This window comes from Episyrphus balteatus, chromosome 3 (genome assembly GCF_945859705.1).
Source record: "Episyrphus balteatus chromosome 3, idEpiBalt1.1, whole genome shotgun sequence".
In the NCBI taxonomy this organism is placed as follows: domain Eukaryota; kingdom Metazoa; phylum Arthropoda; class Insecta; order Diptera; family Syrphidae; genus Episyrphus; species Episyrphus balteatus.
The window spans coordinates 65953449-65976779 of NC_079136.1; the positions used below are offsets into that span (position 1 = coordinate 65953449).

Here is a 23331-nt window from a genome sequence, read left to right on the forward strand (position 1 = left end):
ACTAAGTCACTTTTTGCATTGTTTAAAGAAAAACTTAAATAATAATTTTCTTATAACGATTTAATTATATTTCTTTTATGAAATCACTAGAGGAGCAATAAAGAAGTTTATTTACTGCAATTTCGCGTTAAAATAAACTTTACCCCTTAAATAATAATTATTTTTAGGCTAGATTTGATGCCATTTTTAGGAGTGACTTAGTCCACTTTCATAATTAAGGGCACATATATGGAGTGCTTGTGCTGTTAGTTCCGTGAGCTTTTATAGAGGGCTCTAGCTTCTTTAAGTTTTTCGATGAGTGCATGCCTCCATTTTATTTTCATTTGATGGCTGTCATCAACAAGCGTGTTTATTTACAGCTGCGGAACCGGACTCGCACTGAAAAACGTAGGCAGCGACCCCTATCCATGCATATGGCGTTACAATGTATTAGGTATAGGAACAAGCACTCCATATATTATATCCTCTAAGGTTTTACCATAGATTTATGAATGGTTTTCTATTTAAAACTTGATTTTTAACAAGTCTTTTTGAAGGTTATATGCGATGAACGTTTTTCTTTTATCAGAATAGCCTGTTTGTTGAAATTAGTAAATGAAATTTGACTTTGAACAATCCTGATTTTCAGAAGTCAACATTGCCAAAGCTTTCCTTTTGACTAGTTTTTTCCGAATAACTTATAGTTTAGAACAATTCAATACGTTTTATAGTAACTAGTTAGTTATTCTTTTCAAATTTATTTAGTATTTATATTTCTTAACTCGCCGAACAAACCCAACTCAAAACAAGACTTAAAAAAAAACTCGCATCGATCTGGTTACATTACATAAGGATATGTTTTCTAGTTTTCACTAAATGTCATGTATCAATTAACTGTTATAAGTACTAAACAAAACGGTGTTCCAATTTTAATCCAAGTAGAGGAACTAAATTTTGAAAAAGGAAAATGTATTAGAACAGAAGTCTTATGGATTTTGCTGAGAATTTGAGGTTTTCCCTAGAAAGCTGTATTTCGATTTGGTATGAAAATGGTAGGTATAAAAGTTAATTTTACGTAAAAAAATCTGATCCTGTCTCAATGATGAGTAGAATTGCGGTTTAGCTCGTAATCATAAATGCCTTCAGAATATAACGTGTTCTCTAGTTTTAAACAAAAATTTAAAGAAACTTAAAAATAATTTTATTTGAAAAACATGAGATAGCTATATTTTTGAAAATTGAATTCCTTAAAAACTATATTCCAATAACTTTGTATGAACAAAACACACATTAATGAAGATGCATTCTTTTCGACGAAGTCACGAAATTTCAAATGGATCATAATAGTTCAATTACTCTCGAAATATATTTTTTAACATCTGATGGCAATAATACATTTAAAAAAAAGTCCATTCTTTAAACTAATGGATAGTTTAATTTCTTTCTAAAATTTGTCTCCAATTTAAAACAACAAAACATTTTATCAACCTTACAAAATTATTTTTGATTTATTTCATTGTACAAAAATGCCAAATTATCTAAAATCTTCTTCAACATCATTGAATTATTCTATCACGTCGTAATTTTTCAATGTCAGTCTTTGAATATTTAAGAACATCACTTAAAACTTCATCAGTATGTTGACCCAAACATGGCGGTGCAGTGCGAGCATCATTCGCAGCTTCACTAAACTTAACTGGTGGTCCTACCACCTTAACACTTCCATCCAATGGATGTGGCAATGTCTTAACTAATCCAATCTCTTGAATATGTTTGTCAGCAAAAACTTCCGGTATACTATTCACAGGTCCCACTGGAAATGGAGACTTTTCAAATTTCTCCATCCAATAATCTGTAGAGTTTTTAGCAAATTCCACTGATAAAAGTCCAATAAGTTCTGTTCGATTACACACTCGATCTTGATTGGTTTTAAATTTTGGATTATCACTTAAGGTTTCTAATGACATCAGTTTACAAAGTACTTTAAATTGCTCATCACTACCAGCACCAACAGTTAGATAACCTGTGCTTGTTTTGAATGCCTGATAAGGTACAATACTAGAATGTGCTGTTCCCCAACGTCCTCCATCAATACCACCATTTAAATAATTACTTGCGACATTTATCAACATAGCAACTTGAGTGGAGAATAAATTTACGTCGATTTTTTGTCCCAAACCAGTACGCTGTCGTTGTAGCAGTGCAGCTAAAATCGCTCCATGAGCGTAAAGACCTGTTGCTACATCAGTCACTGCAACACCAACTTTACTCGGAGGTCCGTCTTTTTCTCCAGTTATATGTAAAAGTCCACCAATTGAAGCTGCAATCACATCGTAACCAGGGCGATTTTTATAGGGGCCCTCGGATCCATAGCCTGTTAGTGAGCAGTACACCAACCCGGGCGCCACTTTTTTAATACCCTCATAATCTAAACCATATTCTGACAGCTTTCCGGGAACATAATTTTCGACTAAAACATCACTCTTTGCGGCCAACTCTCTTATAATATGTGAACCTTTCTTAATGTCAATGCAAGCACTTTTTTTATTTCTATTTGATGCCAAAAAATAAACAGCGTCCTTGGAATTTGGTAAAAAAGGTGGACCCCATTTGCGAGATTCATCACCACTCCCAGGTTTTTCGACTTTAATTACTTCGGCACCAAGATCGGCCAAAATCATGGTACAAAATGGGCCAGCAATAATTCGTGTCAAATCGAGTATACGTACGCCCTTGAGGGGGTGTGAGTCGGTAATTTCATTTGGATTGGAATTGTCATAAGATATTGATTGAACTTGACGCCAAAAATAGATACTTTTATGAGGGGAGAGAGTGAAAATACGCGATCGCACGACAAACATATTAAAATAATTCAAGTGCTTCAATAATTATGATAACAAAAAAAAAAACTGAAAGTTTGGCAATGAAGTAACCCACGCACATCTGTTTGTCTGCAAGTTATTGAAATTACTAACTGAATGAATTCGTGTCTCATGAAGTGAATATAGATTAATAACAATGACGATACACAGTGGGATAAAATGGTCTTGAAATTGGATTGAATTAAAATTGTAAATTAAACGTATCTTGTTTAGAACTTAAACTTGTAAATGAACAATCAATTGTAGCCTTCAATTTATGAAACATAATACCTACATTTATTTAAGTTTTTCAATTTGTGATGGATTTCGATTTTTTAAAACAAAAAGCCTCATCTTCAATTAAGTTTTCAAATTTAGTCTGACTTTTGCATGGGTTTTGTTCCATAGTAGGTAGGGACAAACAATTCATATGTATTTGTGTATCTGTATCTTTTGCTTATCAAAATTGAAGAGAAATGTTTTTCCATAATCTTGAACCAACAAGTTGTTTATGTTTACAAAAATAATTGAGAGAGAGAAGAATGAGTTTGTAGCACATTTCAATTTTTTTAAAAGTGTGCTTATAAATTTTGTGAAGCAACGTTTGAAGGTTTTTAAATATTTTATAAACAAATTTTATTTTAATTAGTTGTAATGGAATTTTCAAGTATGTGGTGTACTTCTAAAATTCGCACGAATGGTTTGCTCATAGACTTCAAGTTGATAAGAATTTTTAGACTTCGTGACATACCTACAGTCGTGCATTTTATTTAATAAACATTTGCTCTTAAAGAAAAAGTTACTTATTATATTCAAGTTTTTTTTTTTTTTTTTGTAAAAATTCATTAAAAATTTTAATTTCATTTTATGAAACGTTAAGCATACAACTTTAAAATTTGTTGAATTTTGGGGGTTTTAGTCTCCAAGTTGTTTGTAGTAATGAAATTTACTATAGTAAAATAAGTTAAATGAAAAAATTAAAAACACTATTTATTAATTTTATTTTATTTAAAATTATTCAAATTATTTTCACAACTTTATTTATATTTATTGATGGGCGACGCGTTTCGGAGTGTCTTACTCCATCATCGGGTTTATTTTTGTTGTTTAATTGGTACAGTTTTTGGAAATATGTTCTATACTGTTAGAAATTTATTTTTGATTGAATCAGATGCGTGTTAATAAGACCTGGCGTGTTAATAAGACAATATCTAATTTTCGTTTTTTTTCCCGATAGATGGTTTTGGAAATCACCTTCTAAATTTTAAAAACACCTTTTCAAATGTTTTGAACTTCAAACAAACTCACCATATAACAAAAAATTTTAAGAAAACAGTTTTAAAAATTTTTGGAGCTGTTTTTTTTTTTAATTGGTTTTTATTATATTCAAAAATAGTTTCCAAAATAGTTTAACAAGCGTGATTGATTGTTCTGTTTTTGAAATAATTATTATGTATTTATTTATTTTACAAAAAAAAAAAAAATTTTTTCTATACCCAGAAATAATATTTTTTTTGTAAATTTTTCTTAATTAAAAAAAGCATGCTTTTCCTTTTTGATCATTATGGCAAGTACCTTTAATTTTGGTCCTAAGAAAATATCTCTTTTTTGCATTAAAAAATGAATAAGGTCAGTGACCTTATGTCCGACCGAAACTTCGGCTTCGGCTGAATTCTGCCAAAAAAACCACCATTCGGCCAAACCTTCGGCTTCGGCCATTTTAGGCCGAAGTTTTGGCCAAAGCCGAAGAATCTGTTTATTATATCGAGCATCGTACTAGGCGCCGGAAAAAATTTCAATTTTTGAAATTTTTGAATACCGAAGAAAAGATTGCAATCTTTTCTTCGGTAGGTACATAGGTATTCAAAAATTTCAAAACACATGTGTGCCATCATAAATAAATAAATAAGAATAATATTTTTATCCAATTGGAAAGGAGAATTCTTGACTTTTTTCAACATTAGACTTCGGCTTCGGCCGAAGATTTTCTGTTAGCCTAAAAATTCGGCTTAGGTTTAAAATGAAGGACCGATTGCTCACTCGAAAACTGTCAGCGAAAGTATTTCCCAGTTATAATTTAAAATAAAATATTACACATACGCCACAGTGACCTTTTGTGTTTAAAGTTAATACATAATTTGATATTGCGAATGGGATTTATTCACTACTATAACAAATATGGATATGCTTCCATAGAAAAATTTCATTAAAAACGACATAAAAAGTTAAGAGTGCCGCATATTGCATCGTCGTGGTGATATAGATAGCTGTGTCAACTAAACAAATATTATGTAGGTACATGTGGTGTATGTAGTTTATTATTTTTTTTTTTATAACAGACTTATAAAATTCCGTCGACATTAAAAAGGCGTAGTATTATTTTATCGTAACGCTTTTAAAAGAAATATGTACCTTATTTTATAAATTTACTTTACCACACTTTACCTTTTTTTTATTATTATTTTGGAAATTCAATCTGATTTTTCTAAAACATACAAAACATTTTCACATTAATGTCAATCATTATTTTGTTGTCAAATTTATTTAAATAATTTCTTTTACTTTATTTTAATTAATAAAATGAATATTTCAAGAGGGTTGGTCACAAACAATCAAGTTAAAAATATAAATACAAATTAATCTTTATTTACAGTGAACGAAGTATTCCTTGGAGTGAAAGATCTTGTAGTGAAAAACTGAAGATTTCCGGAGCAATTTTATTTATCGTACTCTTTTTGGCAAAGATAATTGTGCTTGTTGTGTATTTTGGAGTTATAAGAAGAGAACAAACTTGAAAACAAGCTTATAATATTCTATAGTTTTATATGTAATAGTATCTATTTATTTTTTTAAATATATTTTTTTATAGTTGGAAAGCTTTGCCGTTTGGGCGACATAGTCGCTTTTTTTAAGGATTGGGAACACAAATCAAGTCAATTTTTTTATTTTTAAGAGATTCCAAATATTACTTAAATTTTATCTAAGTTTTTACGAAATATGATCCAGCGTTGCGAGACTTTTAGCACGTCGATTTGGTATTAAAACGCCAAAGTTTTGAGCTGACAGTTTTTCCCGTTTTTTGGACTGGTTTTCCCTTTTTCCCTTTGAGGCAAAAAAATTCCGAAAAACGGGAAAAATCCCTTAATCTGGCGTCGCTGATCTAATCAATCAAAACCTCTAAAAAAAACAGAACTTTAGTTCAGGTAGTCTCCGTTGAACCCAGCTCCTTACACTTTTATTCTAACATGTGTGACATGCACTTTTAATAACTTATATAGTTGTTATACTACTTATATTGTGTATTTATTGTTTACGAAAAATAATGCTAAACATTTCCGTCCATTAAATAAACAAAGTGTATACACAAATTAAATAGGAACTCTAACTAAAAAAATCCTATTTATTTTATTTGATTAATTACTTCATCGCAATTTTCCTCTGAATTTATTTTTAAAATGAAATAAATAAACATTGTATTTTTCTACTACAAATTTTGATACACTGCCTGCGAGAGTTACGCTAATTGTTTATCTTTTCAATTTCCAGTATAATTTGCATTCGATAAACATTTATAAAGCTGTTGCTGTATATGTAATAAATTCTATCTGTAAGCACTTGACCAACACTTAAGATTCTAAAAATGCATAATTCATTAAGAATTAATGGATTAAATACCATATCTATGCAATCATCATTATCATTATTTTATTTTATTCCTGATTGTTCTTACGCAATACCTAATGCAATACAATAAAGATATTAATGGATAAAATGTACCATACGCAGAAAATAGCTAAATTTCAAACTATGAAATACGAACTAAGCTCCCTATCCTTTTCTTTGGTCTTTGCATCACTTTGAAGAAGAATTCTCGAAAACAAAAAACGAAATATTCAACTATTCAGTACTTACGAAAACAAAATATCATCCAACTGTCGACGAAAGTAGGAAAATATCGATTTTGCCATTTGTCAAAAATCTAAACTTCCTCTAAGAAATGTCACAAAAGCTCCTATTTTGTCAGAAGAAACTTTCACAAGATGTAAACAAAATTATATCACAGTTTTTTTTCTTTAAAGATAAACATAAAATAAAGGCACAATTTTTATTTATGTGAAAGTATAAACAACAATAACACAAAAAGAACACAACCCGTCTTCATGCACCAAAATATCAAACAATTCTCACAAGACTCTAAGCATTTGCAACTCGTTTAACCACCATGCGCTCCTACAATCTGTGTCAGCTGTGCAGTGAATTCTCACTTTGTCGTAAATCGTCGTTGTGCATTCTGCCATCTCTATGTTTTGTTTGTGGTTGCTTGAAATCCGGCAACAGCAATAGCAGCTGATTGATGGTGGGTGACAGTGCTGTAGCTAGGGAAGGTTTTAAAAGGGCGCTTATTAATAGTTAGGGCCTTGATATTATTTTCAAATAAAATTATTTAAAACGATTAGACTTCAAAAAACATAGTTTCTATGAGCTTCTCGAAAAAACCTACGAGCAAATCCCTAGCTACGATATTTAAATTGTTCTGGGTGATTTCAATGCCAAGCTGAACACATCAAGGTTATAATCCTAGAACTGAAGCTTGCAAAGACGAACGAGGAAGCATCGCGATATGCTGAGAATTTGGATCAATCACTTCTGCAATTTAAAAAAAAACAAGCCGAAATGTTTTGTCGTTGGGCGCCATTTAATTTCACTATGGCACTGGTGTAGTATTAAAAGCCGTAAAGTGAATTAGCAGCTGCAATATAATTCCTGATTTTATACAATTGATTTTATATAGCAGGTAATTTTGTATTTTCTTACCACAGTAAACCCAAATGGGTTCTCATATTCTACACATACAATTTTCAACGTTTCAATCCCTATTTTTTCTTTGAAATATTGGTATTAACATCTGAACATTGAAAATGAACATGAACACACATTAAATTAGTGTATGTAGGATAGTGTTACAATATAATAACCTTATTTCAATATAGAAGGTCAAGGTAAGAACCCTCAGATATGTATTCCTAACCTACATACATCATATATAAATGCTGTACGAGTAGGTACTTATAAGGGGTGTATTTGAAATAAGAATTTGAGGTAGGTCATCTTTTTGGGTATATACAAAATGAGAGAGAAAGACGCAACTGAATGAAAAAAACTTGCCTAGGGGTGATTCCATAGTTTGATAGTTTCGTGTGCAACAATTGGACACATAAATTTTACCAGATATTTCTACATAGAAGAAGAAGTTAAAAAATCAAAACGCCAGAAATGGTTACAAGTAAGTAAAAAGGTACCAAAACATTCTAAATGAATGAACGGATGAAAAGACGTCGTACGTGGTGGAGGCCTTACCTTACACCTTTAGGAGTATAAAGATCTTTTGCGATTAGTCCCAAACCAGAAAACTATGAAGCAGAAAAATAAATAAAGAATTTGGCACATTAGCCATATTTAAATATTTGATATTTATATAAATATGAATACAGTACCTACGTTCTCGATTAACGCAACTCTCGATTAACGCAACTCTCGATTCACGCAACTCCTCGATTTTCGCAACACCACAATTTTTATCATTTTTGACGCAGTAATCGCAACTCTTGTACAAAAATTGACTCGATAAGTGCAACTTTCAATACAAAAATACGATGAACTGACCAAAATTTAACCCTTATTGAAAAAATGTTGATTGGTCAAAAATTGCGAGATATGTCAATTTTTTAAATCTAACAAACTAAAAAATCCAAACAAAAATATCCCATTTTTTCAAAATAAAATAATTAAATTTGTATAAAGAACTAAAAATACATATGTGATTACGTACTTATCGTAATGAATTAACTTCCATTTGTTTCGTTTCATATCAATTTATTTTTAATTGAACAAAAATTTGTTGCATAAAATATAATATTAGTTAGTGTTGCTTTTCTGATATTTTCGCTTTTCATATCAGATTGAGCCTAAAAATTATTAACTCGGTCATTGCAACAACCTCGAGAAAAATATGACCCCCTAAAAACTAACAGATTGTCATATTGTTTAACAGTCCATACATTTTATAAGGAAATCCTATTAAAATCAAAGATTAATAAGGTTTTTTTAAGGAGATTTCTTATTATTTTTATAGCGAAAATCTTCTTAAAATTTGAGTGAAAAATTCAATTTTGTTTTCAACTTGGCACTAGAACAAAAAACGCGATCAATATTTTTATGGCAGGTTGGTTCAGTTCGATCCCCGGCCTGGTCGTCTATTTTTTTTTTTGTTTCCTCACAAAACCCTACAAGTGCAGATTTTTAAATAATAAGGAAAACCCGATTGTTTTAATTAGGTTTCCTTCTTATATGAACACCATAGAGAAATCTTATTGTTTTTGTTCTATTTTATGTGGTCTTTTTTTCTCTGTGCACCCTAATTATTTGCATTAATCGAGAATGTACTATAATATACAAATATGAATTTTTTTCTCAAAAAATCATCCCCGGAACTTGCTTTGGCAACGCTTAATTTCAAAGAATAAAGTGTTTTTTTTTTGTAGACTTAATTTTTTTGATGGAATTCAGATTATCTTGATTTTGGTACCATGGGGCTTAATTAAAAATTAAGTGCATTTACAAAGCATTTTTTTAAAATATGATAGCAAAAATTGTTGTCAAAAGATAGATCTTCCTTGGTTTTTACCAAAATGCCGTATTTTATGAAAGTTTATATGGATCTATCTAACAACAATATGCACTTCAAATATCGTCCTTATTAAAAAAAAATGCATTTGTTTAAGCACCTTGTTTTGTAACAACATCATTTAAAAAACAATCTAAGCTTATGGGACATGATCTAAAATCTCGTCTATTTTCAAAGGTTGGATCTAAATATCAAAATTTAAAAGCTTTAAAAAAAAAAAGTTAAAAAGAACTATAATTTTTTTCCCTCATTTTTCTTCTGATGATTCAACCAAAATCCTTATTTTCATATATGTATGTATTTAAGATAAAGTTACTTTAAACTACAATACCAAGCATTTTTTTTAAATTTAATCAAAAATATAGTTTTATGACAGCCAACCCAATTACTACCTCCGCTTCTGTCAATGTAGTTTCTTTAATGCATTTATTATGAAGGCTATAATATTGTACAAATTTTAGGTATTTTTTCTCATCAGACTTGTTCGGTATGTTCTCTTTGATTTATAAACTTTCATGACTTCTGGAAGCCCTTTAATACCCACTTACACTTCTGTCATTTTTAAACTTCTTATCAATAACTTTTTACCTACCCCATTAGGTTTTTTCATAACTTGAATTTTACGTAACAGGTTTGATGAGGGTTGGGGTCAAAATTCTGCCGGGGTCAAAATTCTTTTGTCAAAATTCTGCTTTCAAAATTCTGATTTTCAAAATTCTGTTTTTCAAAATTCTGTTTTTCAAAATTCTGCTTTTCATAATTCTGTTTTTCAAAACTCTGCAAAAAATTAAAAAAGGGTTTGGAAAATGTTAAAAATGTTAATTTTTTGCAGAATTCTGTAAAATCATCTTCTTGAAAAAATGATCTGCTTATTTGATTACTTACCTAAGTAATTTGTCATTCTTTGAATGCATATTAATTTTTGTTTTATAAATGAATAAATTTGAAAATATTAAGAAAAGGTTTTTAATACTAAAAATGTCCGAAAATAATTCAAAATTTTTTAATTTATCAAATAAAGATCAATATTCAAAAATTTGAATATGAAAAGGAATATTTTGTATCAAACAACATCGGTTCCAATAATTTATAGAATTTATTTAAAGAAAATCAGTCTATGCATTTTAAAAAATATTTGCGACACTTAAACAAAAAAATTTAGGAAAGTACTAATGTTGAATTACATTAATGAGGTGTATTTATCTTTAGTCAACGCATAGGGTCAATGTGGGTAAATGTAAACAGGGGTAAATGAAAACATGGCTCATAACAAGCTTCAGTTAAATCTATTTGATGCATACATAAGTACAAATCGCGGACGCATGTATCTTTTAACTTATACGTCAAGCTCATTGCTGTCAAGAGAGAATTCATTCGACGAGCGTATTTTCCGTGAAAGATAATTTTTTAAAGTGCCAAACAAGTCGTTAGTCTTTCAGAAAAATTAAATATTTTTGCAGATTCAATAAAGTCAGTATAATTTGCAAATATTTTTTTGTTTTTAATTTTGATGTAGATTCTATGTGATACAAGCAAATTTTAAAATACAGGACATTTATGTCGATTTGCATGTGTTTACATTTACCCCAGAATATTTTTCATAATGGGTAAATGTAAACAACGTATTCTGGGGGTAAATATAAACATACATTTTTGGTGAAATTATTGGTTTTAATAAAAATAACATATTTTAAGTCAATTACTACTGCTAAAGTGCCGCGGAGTCACATTTTAAAGTAGCCAACACCATCATTTTCAGTGGATGATGTTGCAAAATCGGCCTTTGACGTAAAAAAACAAAAAATATTACGTTCAGAGCTGCTCAGGATGCATATTGGGCGCCTATATAAAGAATCAAAGGAAGAAAACAAAAACTTTTATTGGAATTTGAAAAAGTTTTTGTCAAATACCTTCTTGAACGTTTTTCAAGTTGTTATCCATATGATAAAGAGGAAATTCTAAATTTTATACCACCGTTTACATTTACCCCGAATTTGCAAAAAAACACAAACATGGTGGGGTATTTGTAAACATGCCATATTTGACAGTAATGTAAACAATTTGGAAAATATTTGTTTATATTTATAAAGAAGAATTGCCATCATTTCATATTTGCATTTGAAGATACCATTCAAGTTGTTCCGTGAAAACATAAAAAAATCTAAAGTCGAAAGAAAAAAAAGACATGAAATTGTTTACATTTACCCACATTGACCCTATGCTATAAAAAAAAAAAACAGAATTGGCAGAATTTTTTTGGTTAAGTATAATAATGGCAGAATTTTGAAAAGCAGAATAGAAAAAAAACAGAATTTTCATTAAAAAAGCAGAATTTTGAAAAGCAGAATTTTGAAGCCAGAATTTTGACCCGATCCCGTTTGATGACTCTGGCCACCCTATGGATTCATCTATGCTTCTGTCAATTTGTTATTTTTGGCTATTAATTGCTGTCCCTGATTTTAACCTTTTTATAGTAGTTTCTCAACTTTTTTATATGACTGCTGGCAACCCTCTTGCATAAGTTCTGCTCTGCAATAGGTATTGTGAGAATTTTGGCACTCCTTCTGTTAATATCAACTAAAGTCTTACATCAATAGACTTTCAATTAAAATAAGATAAGATAATAAAGATATGAAACAGAGTGCCACATTCAAATTTTAATTCTTTTCACTTCACATCCACGAAACGATGGGTTGCTCGATATATTTCGTGTTAATACTTCAAATTCAAACAACATTTTTATTAATATCAACTTATCAGACAGCTAACGCATCTACAAAATGTTCAGGTAAAAAAAAAAAAACTGAGCGAAAAGTTCCAATATCTAACTACAAAATTCGAATTTCAAGATCGTAAAGCTATATTTTGCTACTGGGCAAGTTGGGCTGCTTATCGGCCTGGAAATGGTCATCACAATATTAAGGATATCAACCCTGAACATTGTAGCCATGTTATCTTTACTTTTGCTGGATTGGATATCAAAGGCGAAATAACAAGTCTTAATCCCGATGTTGATTTAAAAGGTAAAGAATAATAGCTTCAAGGTAGACTTATTTGTTAAACTACTGTTGCAGGAGGTTTTGAAGATTTCATCGCCCTGAAAAACCGCGATCCTTGTGGCTGCTTAAAGGTTATTTTAGCCATTGGCGGATGGGGAGAAGGTTCAGAAAAATATTCCCTCGTGAGTTAAACATATTTTCCTTTCTTCAATCTTCAAAGTAAAATTTAAATTTTTTTCCTGACAGATGGCGGAATCATCGTTAAGTCGAGAAAGATTCGCAGATAGTGTTTTAAGGTGGTTAATTTTCTATGGGTTCGATGGAATTGACATTGACTGGGAATATCCAACACAACGTGGAGGTCTGAAAATTGATCGCCAAAATTTCATAGAGCTTTTAAAGGTTCTGAAAAAGAAGCTAGCTCCAAGGAACCGAATTCTAACTGCTGCAGTTTCAGGGTCACTTGAAACTACCAAAGCTGCTTATGATATCGGTTTAATGTGCAATGAACTTGATTTTATATCCATAATGGGCTATGACTTACATCAGACCAATGTAACAAGTATTCATTCAGCTTTGAGAGCAGATAACCCTGACAATTCTGCGACTATTTCTTCTACCATAGAATTCTATAAAAAGAATGGTTGCCATTCGGAAAAACTTCTCTTAGGAGTTCCAGCATATGGCAGGACTTATATTTTAAAAGATACTCGTATCAATAAATTGGGAGCTACTTCTACTGGAAAAGGAAAAGAGGGACCATTTACTAGAGAGAAAGGATTCTTGGGTTATAATGAAATTCGTGAGATGCAAAAGAAAAACACAGGATGGCAAAAAGCATATTCGGAGAAGAATGCAGCTTTATATGCATTTAATGGAAAACTATGGATGAGTTATGATGATGAAAGGACAGTAAAAGAGAAGGCAGAATATGTTTTGAGTGAAAAACTTGGTGGAATGATGCTATGGTCTATTGATACTGATGATTTTCGAGGAATTTGTTCGAATCGATCTTATCCGTTATTGAGAGCTATAACCAAGGGATTGAAGTGGAATTCTGACGGTAGAAATTAATTGAAGTATCTACGATCTACCTATGTACTTATTTGAAAATAATAAATTTCTCTTAAAGGTTTTAAGGTTTGATTTATTATTGATTGTTTTTATACCTAATTCTTTAAAAAAAAGTCACGCAAGAAGGAAAAGTTGTGATTAGGATTTTGCTGACTACTGTTCAGGGTCGGACTGGCAAAAAAGGGCCCGGTGGGAAAATTATTTTAGGGCCCGCCGCATTGTTTTACTCTTAACAATATTTTTAGTTTTTTTTTTGTCCCATCACAATAACTTACGAAACACTTAATTTTAGTATTTGAAGGAGTGTTTATTTTTTCTTATTTTGTTAGAGTTACTTTGCGAATCCCTGCGTTCTCATCTAGGAGAAAAATCTCTTTGAAAATTTTTGCAAATGATTCTAGTTCTTTGCTAAGGATATCTCTGTCAATGTCCGGAATCGAGGCAATGGCTTTCAAGGGCTCTTTAGAAATACATACCATTTTTGTTTATATCAGCAAAGTTTTTAGGATCAATGCAAGCTGCATTCTTCATTAAGCCCTCGTTGCATTTGAATTTTTCCTCGATTTTAACAAAAATAATATTTACGATGACTTTATAGACTGTGATTGAATACATTCGTTTCGGGTCAGATAGATAGCTATCCCACATCGTCTTCACATAATTCATCATGTTTTCGGGATTTTTTTTTTTTTTTTTTGAGGTTCTCCTTAAAGGTAATGATGTTTGAATATTGTCGTCAATGCCTTCAGATAGAATCATCTCTTGATCATAAACGGCGAAGGCCCTTGCAGAATTAAAAAAACCTTCGAATTAATCCAATTTATCTCTCAAAATACCCTTCAAAGCCTTAACGAGTCCCTACGCTTTCAAATAATCCATATTTGGAATCTGCAAGTATTCGCTGATAGAAGTTGATAGTTCTAAAATGGTTTTAAAAACATAAGCCGTTACAATGGTCTCAAACTTCAAGGAGTCTTTTAACGCTCTAGCTTGAAAAGGAACCTTGGGCTCAAACTATTTGCTGGATGTTATGGCATTCAGAGTCTTGATCATGGCGACATACCCAGATTTGTCCATTATGGATGTCGAAAGCATTGTCCTTGGCCCACCATCTCGTTTTTCTAATATTGTTCCTGCCAGCTGTTAATTCTGCAATATTCTCCACCCAAACTCGTGTATGAATACTCCAGTGGACTCCAGAAGACCGAACAAGTTTTTTTGTCTCTGAACAGTTGCACCTCCCAGCAAAAAAATTCAGTACAAGGGCATAGCAATGGGTGGAGAACAACTTCGGTATTTGTTCCCCAGTTAAGCTTGAAGGCTAATATATCGCCCTGCTATATTGCCAGCACCATGAAAAGAAACGCTTATTAGATTTTTTAAATCCAAACCCAAGTTTTCCAGTGCAGAGGTGACTCCTATGACTCTAAAGAGTAGCTAATGTACACTCGCCGCATTAAATTTCCATTCGGTAACCTTTTATAGTAAATACGACTTCCATCAAACGACAAACTATATTTGCTACTCGTTGCATGGCTGGATTGGATAGGCCGATAAAATATTAATCTTTTCCGCAGTTGTGGAATGTCATCTTGGCGAAGCAAAGTGTTAAAAATTTTGTTAAATCCTATTGCTGTCGGGATGGTATTGGTATTGGCAGTTGATCTGGCAAGAGAAGCCATTGGTTCATCATGGTCTGCAATGCTGGCTTCTTGTTCTTACCAATTTGATTTATTTGTTGGGATGGTATTTGAAGCGTGATCAATTCTAGACTTGGTGTTGTTGGCAAGCATTGGAGGTGAGGGATCGGAAAAGCTTGACCACTCTCTTGCTCTTTGTATGTATTACTAGATGTTGTTGCATTTTTAGGAATGGAAAAGCTTCCGTCTGGTTCTTGCAATGGGTTGGATGATGCTATTAAAAACATAATTAAAATGAAGTGGAAGTTATCTAAGATCTTGAAAGAAAATTGTGTTGGCTGTGTATATTAGGTCGGTTCTTATTTGATTTTTTTTTTCGAAAATTAATGAAGACATCCGCTCAAACGTCTCCAAATAAATAAAAAAAAAAATCCTCTAATTTTTTTCAGATTTTTATCTATACCGCTTACACTGGTCAAAAAAATTAAACTTTTTTTTGTTACAGAATTGTGTCAAAATTTGAATGCGATTGGCAAAGAACTTTTCGAGATATGCTAATAAAACCAAATAAATATGAGATATACCAAACACGTTGATTTCAACTTAAGATTTCTCGATAGAGCTGTGTCAATCGTGATTGATTCGGTCTTTTTGACCCGTTCACCGAAAATTCTGAGTGATTGCAATCACTATAAACCAAATCAATCAATCCTTATATCAATCTCGTTCATAAAATAAGAAAGTACGAAGTAGAAAAGTACGTTTCGTTCATCCAAATCGTTTACAATCAAAAACCACGAAGTGGAAATGAACGTTTCGTTCATCCAAATCGTTCACAATCAAAAATCATATAAAAAATCTCTCAGAACTCCGATTTCGTTCATTCCATTCATTCTCAATCATCATTTCGGTTCCATGCATACAACTGATACAAGTTTATATAAGCAGGTTCAGAGTTTGAATTGAATCAGATTCGATTGGGAATTTCTATCGAATATCTGACCTTGACTTCTTTTTATTTTTGATGTATCTATTTCGACGTTTTGAACTTGGCGGAGACATAGGGCCTTACTAATAATCAAATTTACCATTAAAATTTTCCAAATATATATTTTCAAAAAAAAGCGGAGATAATTAGATTTAAAAAAAAACTCTCATAGAAAATATAAAAGATAAATTGTTTTATATGGTTGCATTGAAATATTAATATTTCAGATTGTACGCGATTTCTTGTTTCTTTTCTCATTTGTCAGAACGACATGAGTAAAAAAGAAATGGTTTCCATTAAATGGACGAAAGAACGATTGATAGAAAAGACCGAATCTTTGGTGAAATCAATCTTTGGACGATTCCATCTTTTGAAATGGACGATTTGCCCAGCTCTATTTCTCGAAGAAGAAAAGAGATATTTAAGAGATTTAAACGGATTTCGAAAGACAAGATATAGTTCTTTTAGAAACCGTTACAAATTTAAAACAAATAACCAAAAGCTAAGAAATAATCTCGAAAACTGGTTAATAGCGACATTTTCGATTTTTTAACGGGATTATCTCAAAAACATGATGTGATAGAATTGTTCTGACTTCGGATTCGAGCTCAGCACCCAAAAAACCTATAGAAAAGTATATCTTGGTGTCTATAACAAAAACCTTGTTGACCAATGTTATTGGCCCTGTACTAAGTTGAAATTCTTGTACATGGACTTTGCGTCTGATTTTTGGATTATTTCCATATATCTCCTTTACTACTTGATTGATTTTGTTCTAATTTTGCACAATTATACTAACAATGATCCTTAGTAATATTGCATACCAAGATATTTTTAAAAATACATTCTTGAACCACAAAAAAATCGAAAAGGAAATCGATTTTTTTCGTACTTATTAATTGTAGTACACTTTTTTTAGATTTTTCAAAAACGGCTTAAGCAATTTTTTGCAAACTTCGTCAACACGTCAATAGACAATGTTTAATTAATGTTGCATACTAAAAATCTTCATTCGTGTTTTTGTTTCCTTGTAAATTTAAATAGTTTTCTGATATTTTTTACAAGGAAATTAAAACACTAATGAAAATTTTTAGTATGCAACATTATTTAAACATTGACGAAGTTTGCGAAAAATTACTTGAACCGTTTTCGAGAAATATAAAAATAAAATGCACGACTGGGGCCGCACGTACTTGCTCTTATGATAAAAGTAGCTTTTATGTCAAAGATTTAAAAAAAAGATATTTTGAATTAGTTAAAATTTGATTTTATTAAGGAATTTCATAAGAAATGCAATCATACGAAATTATTTTTTTTTTAGTTTTTCTTACGCCATATTTTTGTTACTGGTGTTTTTTTGACAAAAACAAAAAACGCAATTAGCTACATATACAGTGCTGCTAAAAACATTCCGGATTTTTTTACCATTTTCATCAAATAAAATTTTAAAACACAAAACTGAAACAAAATATTTTTTTAATATTTTTTCTAGGTCGTTCATATATCAATTAATCAATTTCAACAAAAAATAATGATCTTTGACACATTACAAAAATTTTAAAATTGAAAAATGAAGCAAAGCCAGAATTACGGATGTGAAAAACTAACCGGATTTTTTAATGTTAATGTTTAAAGTTAATATTTTGTTGAGAAACCTTTGTTTTCGAAAACTGCTTGGCCCCAATGAGACTTGGACTCGGCCAAATTTAATAAAATAGAACTAGGAATATGCTCCTAGTTATTTTTCAAAGCTACAAGTACGTTAGTTGCTGAGGTGTGCTTTTTCTTCTCTACTTGTCACTTAAAGATGACCCACAAATTTTCAATCGGGTTCAAGTCGGATAATTGTTGCGGCTATGTCATACCAGGAGTGTTGTCTACCCCGAAATACCGTTTTACGAGCTTTTAAGAATTTTTGGCATCTTAACTTGCAGGAAAAGCCAATGTAAAGGCATTTCTTTCTCCTTTTATGGAGCCATTATCGACTCCAACATCTCTCCATTCTGGAAATGATTCATAAATCCGATGATTTAGTGCAACGGGGTAGAACCTGCAGCTGAAAAAACCCCAAACCATCAATTATCCTCTTCTGAGTTTCACGGTAGGGAGCACATTTTTTTGGTTTCAAACATGTCTATGTTTTAGCGCCTGGCTGCCATTTTACAATCGGAATAGAACAAGTTAAAATTGCTTTAATCATTGAAAAACATATTTTTCCGTTTTGTTATCAAGCAATTCAGATGATTTTTTGTAAATACAAGCATGATGAAGTATTTTCATTTTAAAATTTAAAGTTTTTCTTAAGATCCTTTCATTGCCTACCTCTTTAGACAATGCTTAGCATTAAGGAATGGCTTTTTTCCGAGCGGAAAGAGATTAATACCAAATCTCTCAAAGCCTTACTTCCTTACTGTACTTGATGTTGAAAGCAGATTAAGCTCCTCACAAATCGATTAAGAAGTCGCAAAAGGATCTTTAATCAAAAACTCTTTATTCGCCTATCAGTTTTTAGGAATATTTTGTTATCGCATCCACCCTAGTGATCTGCTTTAACTGATTTTTCTCTTTTTTACTGTTTGACGATATCATACTCAATTTACAACATCCCAAAGGGATAACATTTGGTTTTATTTCGACTTGAAAGTGTTCTACGACTTAGTAACGAATTTTATGACTATAATGCGTTTTTTCCGTTATTCCATTAAATAATTTGTACAATTCACAAAGCTAACAACTTTGTTTGTCACTGCAAACAAAAATTTTACAGAAGTGACGCTTAAAACCGTTACCTCAGCAACGAGAATCGAAATCCTTGAAAAATCCGGTTAGTTTTGCACAGACGAAATTCTGACTTTCCTTCATTTTTCGATTTTTAAATTTTTTTAATATATTAAAGAACATTATTTTGTGTTCAAATTCCTTAATTGATATATTAAGGATGTAGAAAAAATACTAAAACAATATTTTGTTCCAGTTTTGTATTTTAAAATTTTATTTGATGAAAATGACAAAAAAATCCGGAATGTTTTTAGCAGCACTGTATTAAAATCACTTAAAGCATTATGTATGTCAAATTAAGTCTAGAAAATTGTAATAACTCATTAACAGTGTACGGGAAGAGCCGACATCAAAGATTAAAAAAATGTAAAGTCATATTTCCATTATCCGTATTTTTTGAGAAAAACTAAAAATGCAGTTACGTTAGATTTACGTATAACATTACTTGTGTAAAATTTAATCGAAATCGTTAGAGTCATTTACGAGAAAATTGCAATAACTCCATTAAGATGTAGGGGAAGAGCCGACATCCGCGATTTAAAAAAGAGTTAATGTCATATTTTCACTATCCGCATTTTTTGAGAAAAACTAAAAACGCAGTTATGTTAGAACTGCAAACAGCATTACGTATGTTAATTTTAATCAAAATCGTTAGAGCCGTTTTCGAGAAAGTTGCAATAACTCCAAAACTTTGTATGGGAGGTATACGTTTAAAGCCAGATATTAAAAAACAAAAAAAAACCAACCTTGGAAATTACAAAAAAATCATCTGTACCAAATTTCAAGAAAATCCCTCAACCCGTTTAGGCTGCAGCTTCATGTACAGCTTTTTGTGACGACGCACCGACGCACCGACGCACAGTGTGGGATTTCGCGAATTTAGCGGAATTTAATTCGAAAAATGACTTCTCTTGTTTAATGCCAAAACCGGTTTTTCTTAAAGCTAATAGATTGTAAAAAGTGATAACAAAAGCATTGATAGGTGGGGATCATGTAAACAAAAAAAAAAATAGCTTCCAAGTTGCAGTTGGCGATTTTTTTTCTGTTTATTTGGTGAAAGAGATTACTTTGCCCTTAATTTTTTCTCGTGCGTTTGGTGTGCGTTTTAATAAAAGTTTTATTTTTTTTATATTTTCTAAATATCAAGGTATAATTATGTAAGTAATTTTTTATTTCACAGGGTGTTTTACATTTTTGTTTTGGTGATTGAAGTTAAAAAAATGTGTTTTTTTTCGATTTTTGTACCTTTGTTAGAGCAAAACTTTAGTTATTCCGCGTTATTCCGCTTAGACACAATATTCAATGCAAAGCTTGATTTATTATCTATCAAGAATCACTAAAATTTGACACCCCAATTTTGTTATGATATATTTTTTTTTTTTTTTTCTAAATGACCATCAAAAAAAAAAAATGATGGCATACCGTAAAAATCGAATAACTTTTTGGTATTTTGTTAGAAGAAGAATGTTATAGAATTAGAAACTTTTTTTATTTCACAGGGTGTTCAAAAAATTTGTGAATTTGATTTTAAAATAGTTCCAATAAAAATACAGGGTGTTCAAATTCAAAGTTAACAGTAAGAAAAAAAAGAATTAAGTTATTTTAGAAATTAAAAACGAAAACTATCAATTAATAAAAAAAAGTATTACATCTAATAAAGGGTGTTCCAATTATAATAATAAAAATAAATTAATTTAAAAAAAAAACAATTAACGCGTATTTTTCACAAAATTTGATATTTGATACTTTGAAAATCGGTATTAAAATTAATTTTACTTGTTATAAGTGCTGTGTTTTGTTATTGTGTGTATATGTACTGTGGAGTATTAATTTTCGTCTTTTTATAATGTGGTATGTTGTTTGAATAATTAGCAAACTATCCTTTTAAATTACAAAATATTTCGGTATTATATAATTTAAAGAATGTCTTTCCAAATAACAAAGAAGGACATATTTGATGTTTGGGTCTCAAAAATACAAATTAAGCGCTTTGAGGCAGTTATGTCATTTGTTTTAAATGTTTTTGTTCATAACGTATTCTGAAGAAGCAGTTAAATCATTAAAGGCGTCTGTGAGGACAACTTGTTTTAAGTTAGGTCAGTTATGGTCAAAAAACAGTAACCGTGAAAGCTTTGAATGCAAAAATGCTTCCTGGCTCAGTGGCTATTTAGTAATACCACAGCAAATATTTTACGAAATTCCTTCCCCTTCGAATTCTGCAAGTGTGGGTAGACCTAGAAAATCATTTAATGAGTGCTGTGAAAAAATGAAGGAGAAGAAAGTACAAGGCCTCTTAGACTCATTTAGCTTTGAAGAAATTTCAACTGCATATGAAATTAGTTTGCGAAAAAGTGGAAAAAGGAATTAGTAAGGGTGAAATTGTTTACATTAAAAACAAAACATATAGTAAAAACAATTAAATAAATTCAAATTGGCTTTTAATTTTACAAGAATAACACGATTGGTAAAAACAAATTGTCTATTTCAGTTAAACTGATTTTTTTTCGACAGGAAGTTTACGGTTCTTTGAATTTTTGATATCCTTGATGATGTATGGCAGAAAAATTTCGTGACAGAACACTTACCAATTTAAAAAAAAAACATTGATTGTGCATAAATAAAGCTCCATATTTTAAAACATCCTTTCAAATAGTTTCTTGTACGTTTTAGTAGCCTTTTAGAGAATAGTTTCTTTAGTTCATAAACAACGTCATTGACATATCGGTTTGCAAAAAACCTAGTCAATTCTGACAATAATTAACTTTTTTCTTTATTTTATTCATATTTGTCATAAAATTAAACAATAAATCATTCCTCAAAAGTTTTTTTTGTGAAAATAACCTGTCACTTCAAAGCTCATTTTACAAAAACTTAAATAAAATATCATCAAAATGTGAATTACATTTGATTGTATACACATATTCAATGAACTAATCACAAAAAAACTACAATAAAATTTAAAATGCAAGCGTTATTAATTTTATTCCGCTAAATTCGCGAATTCCCACACTGTGCGACGCACCGACGCACAGACCGACGGACGTCATGACGAAAACCACTTTTTCGGACTTCTCCATCATCGTAATGTTAGTTTTGATTAAAACCTCGAATTTTTTTTTTTACACGAAACCAATACTTGCCCTATTGAGCAAGTAAAAAGTATACTACAAGTTATAGGTACGTAAAAAATCGATTTCCTTTTCGATTTTTTTTGCGGTTCAAGAAGGTATTTTTAAAAATATATTAAAATGCAATATTACTAAGGATCATTGTTAGTATAATTGTGCAAAATTAGAATAAAAATCAGACAAAAGTCCATGTACAATAATTTCAACTTGTTACAGGCCAGTAAGGGGTATAGATAAAAATCTGAAAAAATTAGAGGATTTTTTATTTATTTATTTGGAGACGATTGATGTCTCATGAACTTTGTGTTACCACCCTAGTGTATATGTTTGCATTCTGAAGGTTTCCCTTTTGAACTATGTTTGAAAAAGGACTTCAGAGTTTTCATCGTACGATAACTAAATAAATCCAATTTTAAATTTACGTAAATGTAATTTAAATATATGTATGTGCTATTTAGTTGCCAATTGCGTCTGTTTTTAAAGTTAAAAGTTTGTACCTTAATTTTTCCAACATTTTTAGTTCATTGTAAATATGGGTCTCTGGAGATCTGAAATATTCATTACAAAAGTAAAATGCTTAATAAATTTAAATTTCAACAATCGTGTTTTTTTTTTGATTTAGTTAAAAAAAAACACAATTTTAAAGATTTACTTTTATTTTTCGTTTATTGGCCATATTGACAAGAATTGTTTATGTAATATTTATTAGTTTTAACATTGACATACATTTTTCGTTTAATATTGTTGTTTTTTTTCTGATACGTTTTATTAAAAAAACGCAATATTCGTTTTACTTTAATATTTATTCATTCTTTTTTTTTGTTTTAATCTAAGTGGTGTAAACCTTCTCTAAATTAAACATTCCTCTTTTTTTCTTGCTTAATTTTTAAGAAAAATAAAAAAAATAAAATCATAAAGTAAAAAAATAACGAAAATATAAAAAATTATAAAAAAAAATACTAGTACACATTTTATATCTTCATGTATTTTAATACAAATTGCAATTACATAAAATAATATTTAAAACTAATTAAAATTTTGTTTGTTTTTTTATTTTCAATTATTTTATTTAAATTCATTTAAAATTAACTTTATTACAATTAAAATTATAAGAAAAATAAAAAAATTGCAGCTTTTGTAGCTCTTCAGCTTAGATTTAAAAAAATAAAAATTCAACACATTTTTGTATTTATTATTAA

The 23331-nt window shown here is 30.3% G+C and overlaps 3 protein-coding genes and 1 long non-coding RNA gene across 4 annotated transcripts in view; 2 read left to right on the top strand and 2 right to left on the bottom strand.

The window, feature by feature from the left end:
- Nucleotides 1-7098, bottom strand: part of LOC129913675 (fatty-acid amide hydrolase 2-A) — a 35068-nt gene extending 27970 nt beyond the window's left edge. Inside the window, exon 1 of the mRNA XM_055992467.1 lies at nucleotides 6753-7098. Coding sequence (XP_055848442.1) covers nucleotides 6753-6808 — 56 coding nt within the window. The 5' untranslated portion in view covers nucleotides 6809-7098. The remainder of the gene's footprint in view (nucleotides 1-6752) is intronic.
- LOC129913676 (succinate--hydroxymethylglutarate CoA-transferase) lies at nucleotides 1420-3089 on the bottom strand. The gene has a single exon (XM_055992468.1). The coding sequence runs from the start codon at nucleotides 2838-2840 to the stop codon at nucleotides 1536-1538; it is 1305 nt and encodes a 434-aa protein (XP_055848443.1). The 5' UTR covers nucleotides 2841-3089; the 3' UTR covers nucleotides 1420-1535.
- LOC129913678 (uncharacterized) lies at nucleotides 5311-5671 on the top strand. The gene is made up of 2 exons (XR_008772080.1): nucleotides 5311-5437; nucleotides 5494-5671. It is a non-coding gene; the product is annotated as an uncharacterized LOC129913678 (long non-coding RNA).
- Nucleotides 7099-11907: 4809 nt separating the features above from the next.
- On the top strand, nucleotides 11908-13669 carry LOC129914671 (probable chitinase 2). The gene is made up of 4 exons (XM_055994003.1): nucleotides 11908-12313; nucleotides 12375-12548; nucleotides 12600-12706; nucleotides 12771-13669. Exons 1-4 carry the CDS (start codon nucleotides 12214-12216, stop codon nucleotides 13596-13598), a joined length of 1209 nt encoding a protein of 402 aa, XP_055849978.1. The 5' UTR covers nucleotides 11908-12213; the 3' UTR covers nucleotides 13599-13669.
- Nucleotides 13670-23331: the final 9662 nt, after the last annotated feature.